We start from the raw sequence: 13,310 nt of genomic DNA on the forward strand, positions 1-13,310 counted from the left end.
ATCCCAAGCAATTAAAAAACACCTCCAAGACCCAGTGGCTGGCAATTAAACCTTTCACTGCGCATCTCGACCATCATCGTCTTGGTCTTTTTTTCCTCCAGTAATCTAATAACTTTGAGCGAAGTATTTAAAAGCTTGACCTTAACACAATTCCTCCTCAAAAACCAGATCAGATGTTTGGGTCCTTTTCATCCAAGTTATCTTTAATCTAGTTTGTTTAAAAGCCTAATCTGTTCCAGCACATAACCTTTTGAATTTGCCGTAATAAGGAATTTGCATATGTTTCTCGTATTTCACAGCGCACAGGGCGGCGAGCTGGGAATGAACGCTGTAATTTGATGGCCTTGACACAGTTGACATTAATCGTAAACTGTCTACTGATTGGCACTTCCCCAGCAATTGTAGATCCAGAGGTAAACCTGTTTCCCTCACCGAATGGTGCAGCCTTCCATAATAGCCATGATTTAATTTAGCTATTTAACCTGTAATTCCAGCAATATTTATTGAAGAGCGAGGGGAGAAAATTGGGCCATTAGGCGCAGAGGATGAATACATTGAGATGAAAATGAACACGCCTAACTGGTAGTTGACCTTCGCGTTTTGTAGCAGTTTTTATTAGCGCAGGCCACAGTAATTACTGCAAATTGAATCAGAGAGAAAACTGAAATCATTCGGTAATGAGCATTTTTATTCGTTATTGCACTTTCCGACTGGGCTGTGAGGTATGAAGTCTCCGCTCGGGGCCAGCGCACGCTCCTGAGAGGATTCCGGTACACGGAAACCCAGCTAAATTAACACTGCTGAATATTTCTTCTCAGATCTGCACCGCGAAACGGTGTTAACCAGCTTCTCTCGCTCACACCTCATACGGATATAAAGACTGGCATTTTACAAAAAAAAAAACCAGATGATTTTCTCCCTGAACCTGAGGTGATGTTTTGTTGTTTGGTTTGTTACAGACGGTGGCTGGATTTTGTTGTGTGCCTTCTTTTAAACAACATCCTCTCGCATCCTCAGATGTTGTTTTTCTGAGCCGGAGAGAGATGGGGGAGGGGATGCCAATTTATTTGTGAGCATTGTCTTTTTTGGACGGCATATGGCACGTCCTGTAAGACGTTGCAAGATGCAAATTCAGGGGAGTCTGACTTTAAATGAAGCAGTGACAGTGACAGGAGCCCTTTTGAAGAGCACACATCACAGTACTCCAGGGAGGAACAGCAGGGGAGACCCACAATGCCGTGCGGCTCTCTCATTCTCCCCCCCCCCCCCCCCCTTCTGTCTGCACCACCCACCTCTTCCTTACAGTACAATGGCATTCATCACACAAGAGACTGGCGTTACTGTATGCACGCGGCCCTCATTTACAGGCTTATCCCGCACCCTGCCTTCCTCAAAGGGAGACTAGCCGTAGTGTTGAAATCCTGCAGCCATAACATCATCTTAGTTCTACCAATGTTTACAGTCTCATTTTGTTGTTTTACCTCACGAGTCTTGCTTTCATACCGTATAGCGTTTAGCGTGAGGTGACGTGCTGTGTCGTTTAAGTATCCATGTATTATTTCCCTGTTGTCGCAAGGGACTCTAATTTGCTTCTTTTTTCCCTCTAGCTCTCCCTCCGTAGATTCAGATAAACAACTATTTTGCCTCACAATTGCATCTCTGTTTGATGCGTTCATGTGCTTGAATAGAGACGTGTGGCGATTCTTTACACTCAGCTGCGCGGTGCTTTGCAGCCAGACGCCGCGGTTGAATGAGGCTGCCGCCATGTTTCACGAGACCCGTCTCTGCTCCGCAAAACAGCAGCTTGAGTCCTAATTAATGGGACATGCGTCGCTCTGCATATCTATCCGAAGAGAATCTAACTTAATTTTCGAGCAGGGTGTCCACACTAATAATCGTTCAACGGAATAGTCATCCTGAGGCCTGTGGAGTTTAGTCCCTCTAAATTATCATTAAGGACCAGACTACACTTAATCAATATAAAAAATAAAAAAAATTCTAGGAGAACATGCCGGGATAGAGATGAAGGTGAAGCTGATTAGAGAGGTCTCAGAAGACGTTCGCATGAGGCAGGGCCTCCTCATAAGCCCAGCGCCTTACTCTAAACAACCGTAATAAGTCCAGGTTGTCTCGCTTTGGAGCATCCACAGAATTACATGCATCTGATGTACTGAAGTTTTTTTTTTTTTAATTTATGAAATGCATGGAATAGGAAGGAACAGTTCGGTTTAGTCTAGGATGTGATCTTAATGTTACACTCTAACAAAAAATTACCCATAATTCCAAGCTGCCAAATTTAGCACATCACGGTGCGCTTAAATGCTTTTTCTATGCTTTTTCAACAAGTACCCTTAACCTGTTCTTATTAACAATTATAGTAATTTTTCACTATTCAGCAGCTTCATTTTATTTTTGTTTAAAGCTGAAAAACGTTTCCAGACAGCCATGATGAAGCACTTATGTCTCAAAGGCGTCTCGGTCAGCGGTGTAACTGTCTCTGGATCTGTCTTTACTGTACTATGACTGTAGTTTCTGTTGGAAATTTGGATGGCGTAACTGTAAATGCCGAAAAATGGGACACCGGACTCCCTCGTGGGCCCAGAAAAGCTACCGTGCACGAGTGAGCTAGTTTCTCGCTCTCCCTTTCTTTCTTGCGCGCGCTTTTCCCTCTTTCCTCTGTAAGCCATCCAAGAAGCCCCCTGCCAAAGCTGTGTGTGAACCACAGCCAAACAAAACACAGGCAGCGGTCCAGGCCAGCGCGGCACGCTTCCACTAATAGAGAGAGAAAAGCTTCCAGACCCAACACGCTACTTACAGGACGGCAAAATTCTTTACGCTAGATAATAACTTAATGACAGCCTAAATGAAGTCCCTATAGTGAAAACCACTGTCAGCAAATGAGCACCTCATTAAAAGATGGTATATCCCTTCTCTCCCCCCTTCCTGTCAATTTATAACCCTGCCTTTATTGTGTCAAAAATCTCAAATTCCTGGAGATTTTTGCTCCTTTGTCCTTGCAAGACAATCTGGTTGTGTCTCGCTCACACACACACACACACACACACACACACACACACACACACACACACACACACTGCCCTTTCAAAGCAAATTACATAAACTATGTGACAATATGTGGCAAATAAAGCAAACATCTTTTTTTCTTTAATTATCTGTCTTTTTCTTTATCCATTGTAAATGATATGATATAATGATTCAGGGTTTATTTTTAATCTCGTTAATGGTGTGAACAACAAAAGACAATCCGTTCACCGAGCACGTCTTCAGGTGTAATTTACAATCATGCATTGGCCTTGATTTTAACGACTACCACAAAATAATCGTCATGGTAAATTTGCGACACTTACTGTGAACTGTAAAATAAAACGTGAGAACAGCAGAGAATGCATGTTGAATAATTTTTATTCATCTTGTATTCACCCCCCCCCCCTCATTTTCAGGATGAAAGCTAAAGTGGCTCATTGTACCTCTCAGTGCAAAGCTGAAACCTATTAACTGTCATCTTTTTATTTTTCGGTTAATGTGTCTTAAAGCCCGGCATTTGCATGCCGTTTAAGTCGATGTGTGCGGAGAGCCACGATTGTTATTAGTGATAATTTCTCTTTAATTGAATTGGGGTCTGCATGCACGACTGATACTGCCGATGACACACACTTTCACACAATACTGTCCTCGTTCTCCTCTCCCGCCCGGCAGCTGGGCCTCGTTGGGAATATCTAATTGAAAATAGAATCAGCCAGTGCTCAGCATGAGAAACTAATCACTCCAAACTTATCAGGAGAATGGGCAGGCTGCCTTTCGTTTCGAAATCAGAGAAATCTGAGATGTCAGAATTCATAGCAACAATACAATTTAAAAAAAAAAAGACATCAGTAAATGTCTCTGTGTGGAAGTCTAAATTATAGATCATGTTTAGTGTATTTGTGGTGCTATTTTTGTATTTGTAAAGGTAAATGTGTACTTATTATTTTCGCTTAAAGTTTTTTAAACATTTTGATTTATTAATGCATGCTATTCAGAAGTATTGTTTTATATTACATAATATATATATATATATATGTGTGTGTGTGTGTGTAATATATTTATATTTGTCTAGATTTATATTTATATTTTTTGTGACACTTTTTCTGCTGATATAAAATTTTTTAATTAAAAATATAAATATTTATCAAATTAATTGAATAAAATTCAAAACAAATCTTTACTTAGAATCAGATCACATCATTTTCAAGCACGTTATGCTTATATGTTATATAGTCATATTTCTGTATGTATGCATGCATTTTATGCATTCATGAGTGTGTTTTTATGTGCATGTATAAAGATAACGCTTAACTATTAATTATTGCATTAGCTGGTATTAGATACATTTATTATTTATGTATCATCATTTTGGAAAATATTACCTGTATAAATGTGTGTTTTGTGATCATTAAGTGTATATGATTCATTATGGTTTATGTTAGGTATAAATGTGTGCAAACGTGTGTTGATACAAGATCCGATAGCGAACAGCTACAGCGCCCCATGCCGACACAAAATCCGGGGATACATCCACCTAAACCTGAGCACACTCAGTGTTGGTAGCAGGAGAAGTGCTGCAGGTTTTCTCTCCCTCTCTCTCCCCCTCTCTCTTCCTTTTTTCATATGGAAATGTGAAATAATAGGGTGATTAAATAGAGCTGTATATTAAAGTACAGCTGACATTAGAATTAGCATAATGTGCTCTCGCCTCGGGCTGCATACTTTATTTGCCATCTGCGTCGGACTCCAATCCCCTCGGGAGTGCAGGCGCTGAACACTTCTCAATAAACTCACGCCCGAGTCCCTTCAGCACGGCCACAAATACCATTTCAGGCAGCGACCATTGATTCGTCTTAATTGTGGGGCAGAAATGAACATTCGGCCCCCTGATGACTTCTGTTTGTCTGCAAAAGGATCAGCTAGTACAGTAGCCTATGTTTTACGCCCCGGTTGTTAGCATAGAGAAAGGCTCTCTCTCTCTCTTTCTCTCTATCTCTCTCACACACACACACACACACACACACACACAGAGGAAAAGAACAGTGCCTGGTAAACACAGACGTTACTTGTTTTCTAGGCTTTCTTTACATGGAGCATTAGTCTTTGAATGCATCTGCCATAAAACAACAAGAGGAGGTTGGAGGGCTGTGTGTGTGTGTGTGTGTGTGTTTTATGTGTGTATGCATATATGTAGGTCTTGAGAGGCAGGGGGAAGATGGCCATTGTGCTGGAACTTATGCTCTGTCCACTGTAATTAAGTCAAAGGCTTTACAGGACAAGGGTAGAGGTAAACAGATGTTCTTATGAATGCACATCAGCCACATAATAATACACCCCCCCCCCTCCCCCTCCAAGCGAACCTTTAAAATGCATTTAAGTGCTTGTAAATGTTTATCTTTTAAAGTTTTTTGATAAAGGACATTGATTAAAAAAAAAATAATAATAATCGGCATGTCATATATCAGCTAATGCATATCATCTAATAGAAGATTTTTGTTTTAACCCTCATGTTCTGTTAAGAGTGACTGTTCATGCTTTATATTTGAGGTCCAATTGAAGAAACTCAATTGAAATGTAGCCTCCCCCCTTCAAATTATTATTATTGTAAATTATTATGTTTCTCTGAGTTAATCAAACCCCAGTAGGCAAATATAAAATATATATATATATATGTGTGTAAAAAAAAGTTTGCATTATTTTTTTATATAATTGTGTATTGGTCCACATCTGATACTGATGTTAGCATGTGAACATTTATTTCATTTAAACATGTTTTGTACCTGTGGTATCAGAGACAGAATTTCAGATTTTTCATAGATGTTTAAAATATTTGTTTATAATGAGATTTTATTAGGTTAGGAAAGTCATTCAGAATCAACATGATATTTAAATGCTAAATGTGTTTTTTAAATTATTAAAGGGCATTGGAGTCTCAGACCCCAAACAGAACATGAAGGTTAAACTAATGATGATGGTATTTCTCTAAGTGCAGAAGGATGCTATGGTACCTGCAGAAGCAAACGTCACATTTTAGCATTTACAGGTGTTTTTTTTATTTTTTTTTATGTTAATGTGGCAGTTTTGAATTTTTTAAAATGAGCACAGCACTACTCATTTTTTGTTGTTGTAATTTACATTTTTGTGTGCTTACTATTCAAATTCCTTGATGAAATGTTGCATTTCAGTATACCAATAAGATGAAGCTTCAGGCTATTGCTGTATATAATCCCTTGTCTCTGTTTCTTTCAGATGAAAACACACTCCACTGTTTAGCATTGCTTTTCGGCAGCATGTAAAGGAATGCTAGAACAGATACTAACCATTCATTCTCTCTGCTCTTTTTGATCCTTCACAATGGCCATGATTGAAATAGACACCCATGAGGGCTTCCTAGTCCCAGCTTTTCCGAGCCCTGTGTGTGACTGCCGCCCCATTGTTCTCTCAGCAGTCGCTCACTCTCGCACACATACATATACATGAAAACACTCATAAAGGTACACAAAGCACAGCCAGAAATCAAAAACCTGAACAATTACAGCAGCATATGTTTTCCTGCGTATCCTAAATTGCTGCATTAGGTCAGAACAGCAAGCTTTCATTTAATAAATAAATGAAACTCATTTCCTAGTGCACAATTACCATTTCGACTTTGTAGATTTTTTTTATTAGAATTTTTTTTTTTACACCAGTGCCCCAGGAGTACAGCAGAGATGGTTTAGCATCCTTTTTCACTGTATACTCAGTACACTTGGCTTGTTTGTGCTGCCATGGTAATGAGTCCCCTTTGCATGGCGGAACCGATGTAACGGTGAAGTTGTAGCATCAATTAGTCATGTATAGTTAAAGCTCCAGAGCCGCACCAAGCACAGGAGCCACTTTTTAACACATCCTCTGATCCGAGAACTGATACTGTTCATACTTTACCTGAACCCAGAGTGTATGCAGACTTCACACATTAACTTGCTTTTATTTAATTATATGATTAAAACTGTAGAATGAAGAATAAAATTGTTATCAGAGAAATTGTGCAATTAATTCACTGGTGAGACATTTTTTTTGTAATCAAACTTGCTCTCAGAAAAGCAATGATTCACTATGATGTCATTAAGGTGGAGGGGGCTTTCCAGGAAGTGTAACTATAGAATAAGATAAAAACGTGAGAGGAAGTAAGAAAAACAATCTTGAGAAATTCTTAATGGAACAGTAAATAATACCCTTGAGCTGTTTTAAATGCCACAGACTTTAACGCTCACACCGGTGCACTTTTTTCCCCCACAGCCTCTTAAATCACAGGCAGTGTTTTCACTCCTTATTTGAAACCATTTATCTTGATGTGTGCTCCCCCTTCCCCCCCAACCCAGACCCTCCTCTCTCAATTTTTTTTTTTTTTTTTTGTTTCTTTGAGGAGACAACTTAAGTTTATTTGTTTTATAGTGATGAGAGTCCCCTAAATCACAGTTTAAATGGTACTTTTCCAATTTGGTGGCATATTACTCCAGCATCCTTGGACAGTCTTGGTGCTTGGAGGGTTTCCCAGTTTAGTGTTCTTGCCTTGCATTATACTTCTAAAATGAGTCAGCCATTTGTAAAAACGAAGATTAAAGACAAGCTGAAATGGGAAGTGTAATGTTCACGCTGCGCCAGCCCTTTGTGGAGCAGTATGAAAATGCATTTGTCAAAGCTCTGTTAAGTATGAGTTGCCCTGTTCATGTGACAGCATGATGGGCACACGACAATGCCCATTGCACAAAGTGCAAGGCAAATTTAGAGAGGTGTCAGATACCTCAAAGTTTGTTCTTTACAACATGTAATCATTCTTGACCCTATGTCTCATTTTCCATAAATTCAGATCTGGTTTTAGGGGGTTATTTATTTAGCAGGACAAAGTGTTATGGAAAAGACCTGCAGAGGTTTTAGAATGAGACGTAAATAAAGATCTTTGTTGTTTTCTGTTTGGTTGCAGGTAGAGATGAACCTTCGAGTTACATATGCACGACGTGCAAACAGCCCTTTACCAACGCCTGGTTCCTTCTGCAGCACGCTCAGAACACGCATGGGATCCGCATATACTTGGAGACCAACCCCTCGAATACCTCCCTGACCCCACGGATCACTATTCCTCCCCCCATTGGTGCTGAATCCATACCACAGTCCCCATTAACCAACTTTTTGGGGGACAACAACCCCTTCCACCTCCTACGGATGGCTGGGCCCCTACTCCGAGAGCCCCCACCAGGATTTGTGGAAAACCGCCTCCCCAATACGCCTCCCTTTGTCAGCCCCCCTCCACGGCATCATTTAGATCCCCATCGCCTGGAACGCCTTAGTGCAGAGGAAATGGGTTTAATCTCCCAGCATCCCAGTGCCTTTGAGAGAGTGATGCGCATGACACCCATGGCCATGGAGTCCCAGTCCATGGATTTCTCCCGCCGACTTAGAGAGCTTGCTGGAAACAACAACTCCACTCCACCGCTGTCACCAAGCCGTGCTAACCCTATGCATCGCCTCCTTAATCCCAACCCCTTCCAGCCGAGTCCGAAGTCGCCCTTTCTGAGCACCCCTCCGCTGCCTCCCATGCCCCCTAACAGCACCACTCCGCCACAGACACAGGGAAAGTCGAAATCCTGCGAGTTCTGCGGCAAGACCTTCAAGTTTCAGAGTAATCTGGTTGTTCATCGGCGAAGCCACACGGGCGAGAAACCCTACAAGTGCCAATTGTGTGACCATGCCTGTTCTCAGGCTAGCAAACTGAAACGCCACATGAAGACCCACATGCACAAGTCTGGCTCCATGACAGGGCGCTCTGACGATGGCCTGTCCACCACCAGCTCACCCGAGCCAGGCACTAGTGACGTAACCGGGGAGGGTATGAAGAACAGGGATGGTGATTTCAGAGGTGAGGGCATGGGCCCTGACAACGAAGAGGAGGAGGAAGAGGAAGAAGAGGAGGAGTTGGAAAATGAGAGCAGGCCTGAGTCAAACTTCAGTATGGACTCTGAGTTCTGTCGGAATAGGGAGAATGGCACAAAGCCACCTTCGGATGAGAAGAACCTCTCCTTGGGGAAGATGGTGGAAAACGTAGGCCTCAGCTCCATCCAACAGTACAATAACTTAATAGTTGACAATCGGAAAAGGTTTCCGTTCTCCAAAAGGGTCTCAGAGGGGCAGAGGGATGTGGGCGACGATGATTCAGTAGTGGGGGAAATGGACCAAGTGGAGCGGGCAACTGTAAACGGAAGGAACTGTGGCTCGGGCGACTCTTTCTCAGGCCTGTTTCCCCGCAAGCCCACTCCCATCACCAGTCCTAGCCTTTCCAACTCCTCTAACAAGAGGATCAAAATCGAAAAGGATTTGGACATACCCCCAGCCCCCCTAATCCCATCTGAAAACGTCTACTCCCAGTGGCTAGTGGGCTATGCAGCATCCCGCCACTTCATCAAAGATCCCTTTCTTGGCTTCACCGATTCCAGACAATCTCCATTCGCCACCTCCTCGGAGCACTCCTCTGAGAACGGCAGCTTGCGATTCTCCACGCCACCAGGGGACCTGCTGGACGGGGGCCTCTCTGGCCGCAGTGGTACCGCTAGCGGAGGCAGCACCCCGCACTTGGGTGGGGGGGCGGGACCGGGCCGGCCCAGCTCGAAAGAGAGCCGGAGGAGTGACACCTGTGAGTACTGTGGGAAGGTGTTCAAGAACTGTAGCAATCTGACAGTGCACAGACGCAGCCACACAGGCGAGAGGCCCTACAAGTGTGAGCTTTGCAACTACGCCTGTGCCCAGAGCAGCAAGCTCACCCGCCACATGAAGACACACGGCCAGCTCGGTAAGGAAGTGTACCGCTGTGACATTTGCCAAATGCCCTTCAGCGTCTACAGCACGCTCGAGAAACACATGAAAAAGTGGCATGGGGAACATTTGATGACAAATGAGGTCAAAATTGAACAAGCAGAGAGAAGCTAAGCCAGATTTCCTATTTTGCCTCACAATTCCTTGATTATAAAAGGGGTAGCTGGATACTCTGTTTTTTTTTTTTAGTCTGTTTTTTTGTTGCTTTTTTGTTTGTTTTCAAGTTAATGGTTTGAGTTAGTTTGTCCTAAGAAACTGCCATCTGAGAATGATAAAGACATTAAAGAAGAGAAAAAAAATGCAAAAAAAGAGGGAAATTTAATTTGGAGCCGGAATAAACCGCCTTATTAATGAGTGGATACATTAGACAATATTTTAAATGGAGCCTTTAACTGTGCAATAATTTCTGTATTTATTGGATTTAAAAAAAATGTTTTGGCATGTGCAGGTTAATTTTTAGTTCATCATTTTTTTATTCCATTATCTTATGATTTATTTCAAATGCTGAGATTTTGTTGTTTTTTAACCCAAACAACATCCTGAGATTTTTGTTTGTTTGTTTTTAGCAAAACAGAGTATCGTTTGAGAAATCCATAGGCCGCTGCTTACAACGTAGATTATTTAAGCTACACGTGTAATTTCTTGAAGAGAAGCCGCATTCAATCTTCAAATTTCAAAAGCTGAATTGAGAAAGCTATGTCTTTCTTTTTGTTTCCTTTTTGTTTATTATTCATACTAAATGAGCGGACAACAATCCTTAGACCTTGTAGCACAAACTGATTATAAGCATGTCAATCTTATTGGGAATGTAGCACTGAATATCAGTTTTAACAGTAAATCTAAAGAGGACTGTGGGGCTGAAAACCTGTCTACTCGAAATCAAGGAGAGGAGACTATAAAAACAGACAAACGCGAAGGCAGCTGCTTATCGGTACCTAGTACCGACCCAGACAACGCTAGTCATAGGATGGATTGTGCTATAGGTCTCAATAGTGAATTTTAATCGCCAGCACCCTTTCCATAGACACTGCACTTAATCAAACCCGTTTGATTTTGCTGAACAGCACAATAGTGGTAGAAGGAAGACGGCTTTAAAACAACTCAGGGTGAGCTGCATAGCTACTTCTGCCAAGTCTGCCATCTGATCTCAGCCGTCTTCTCTGATAAAGCAGTCCAGTCCTCTGGTTCAGCTCATTCACAACCCTCGTCTTGTCTCGTCTCCACACTTCATATTACACTGCCGACCACCCCTAAATGTCATGAATCAACTCCATCTTTCACATAAAAGTGGCTTGTCATACTACATTGTTGTTAAGTTAAAGGGACAGACATCTAGGCCAGAGGATGAAGCAGTTTTTGTACACTAGGAGGGTGACTTACACACACACACACACACAGACGCAGGAAGAGAAAGAGAGAGAAGGGTCTTTACAGTCCAATCCGGGTTAGTAAACCTAAAAGCACATTAGTCAAAAGCAAGGCAGCATCACTGTTCTGTTTCCATTGACTGACATTTAAATCTAAACATTGTTATTTTGTGTTCAGTTCTGTTGTGTCATTTTTGGGTATTAGGGGCTGCGGTTCTAGAGGGAGTCACCACTTTAACCAGATTAGATTAGAATGAATTCAATTATACGTTCAACAATGTTGTCATTCTATTACAATGTTTCTTAAATCACTTGAAACAGCCCTATGCATTTTTGTACATATATATATATTTATCAATCATTTTGAGAGACAAATTTATACTGCACAGTAAATCTGATTAAAGTTAAAAACGTATATGATATTGACTTATCTGGTTAATGTGGTCATATCCCGTGTGTCAAAGCCATCAGCAGGTATGCAGATTAGTCAATTGCACAGTAAAGAGTGTATGTCATGACCTGTTGAGCGTGTGCTAAAACAGTAAGACAATTTTTTTCTTTCTTTCCTCTCATTCAGGACTTCCTGTGATGTGTAGTTGAACGCATTCTCAGAAGTAGCAACACGCTTACAGAATGCACAGCTGAATTTTCCCATTTCTTTTCTCTTCTATCCAACTGATTTATTGGCAGTTAAACAGCCTTCTTTCGACAAGATGCCCTAACCAGCGCAAACGATTGAAGCGAGGGAATATCGTGGTTTAAAAAGAGCAAAGCAAACTAATGAAAGAGAGAGAGAAAGAAAAGTAAACATACACAGCTTTTCGCAGTTGACCCGCACTTTATTATTTTGATTTACATTTACATATTTGAGAACAATGGCGAAAACGGCTTCTGAGCAAGAAATTATGTTTAAAAACGGATTTATTAGGCCTTGCTAGAGGGAGCATCTGAGATTGAAGTGCCAGTGTTGATAGGCTTGGCTTTCACAATGCTGGCACTATAAAAATGAAATTAATTTATTTGGACAGTTTTTGTACTGCCATTCAATTTGACATGAGTGTGCCTTGAATACTGATCTTCCTATTTATTGTCTTATAAGACAAATGCTACACTTTTGTGATGCAAAGAATTGAAAGAAAAAATTAAGTCCATGTGGTTTTAATCTGCTTCTAAAAGAATAATGATAAAAACAGATACGTAGGTCATTTAAAGAAGTTGGACAAAATGAGAATTAGCCAGCACAATACTAATGTGTGTCTATGTGTGTATATATGTATGTATATGTACATATAACTGCACAAAAACACACACAATAGGCAAATATATAAATATATATGTAAAATTTTTCACTTCAGGACAGGACTGCGTCCCTTGAAAATAATGGATGATTCTTTTGCTACAAATAGTCAAAGAAGAGACTGGACAAAAATCAGGAACTACAGAAACTTTTTTTTAAAAAAGAAAAGAAAAAAGAAAAAAGTAAAACGTTTAGTGCACTCTGTCTTAAAATACGTTTACAGTATTGAAACAAGTACAAGGGTAAAATGATATTTCTGTGTATGTGTGTTTTAAACAATTCTTTTTTTTTTTTTTTTCAAGTTTGCTTATAAAGTTTCCTGAATGCCATAGTGGCGTGTGTATATTGGTTTTTGGTGATGGGATTTTAAGTATATATATATATAAAAATATATATATATATAAATATATATGACATTTCTCTTGTTTACTGTAAAAGTATACCAGTATTTGTAATATTGGAGAATGCCTGGGCAATTTACAAAAAAAAAAAAAAAAAAAAAAGGAAAGAAAAGAAAAGAAAAGAAAAGAAAAAAATATTTTTCCCCCATTATAATTTCTTTCCGTCTTTTTCATTTTTTTTTTTTTTTTTTTTTTTTTTTAAAGATTCATTTTACAGTCCAATTTAAATTGTGGGTCTTTAAAATGTTTTGTCACTGTAACTGTAAAAGTCTTGAGTTTTAGTAACTTTTCTGCCTTGGGTGTAAGAAAATAAAGATTAAATCGATTAAAAGAGAACTGCAATGGGGCCAGTGA

General features: G+C 40.4%; 1 protein-coding gene across 2 annotated transcripts in view; it reads left to right on the top strand.

Annotated features, from left to right (window-relative positions):
- Positions 1-13,310, top strand: part of bcl11ba (BCL11 transcription factor B a) — a 50,815-nt gene that overhangs the window by 36,292 nt on the left and 1,213 nt on the right. The window contains exons 3-4 of one of the 2 annotated variants that reach the window (XM_084393740.1): positions 8,009-9,868; positions 11,836-13,310. The exon at positions 11,836-13,310 is cut by the window's right edge and continues 1,213 nt beyond it. In XM_084393740.1, the coding sequence (XP_084249866.1) occupies positions 8,009-9,868; positions 11,836-11,858 (1,883 nt within the window). In that variant the 3' untranslated portion in view covers positions 11,859-13,310. Of the gene's footprint in view, positions 1-8,008 lie in introns of both variants that reach the window. The other variant, XM_084393739.1, reaches the window with a different exon arrangement.

Source organism: Rutilus rutilus (assembly GCF_951802725.1).
Source record: "Rutilus rutilus genome assembly, chromosome: 21".
Lineage (NCBI taxonomy): Eukaryota > Metazoa > Chordata > Actinopteri > Cypriniformes > Leuciscidae > Rutilus > Rutilus rutilus.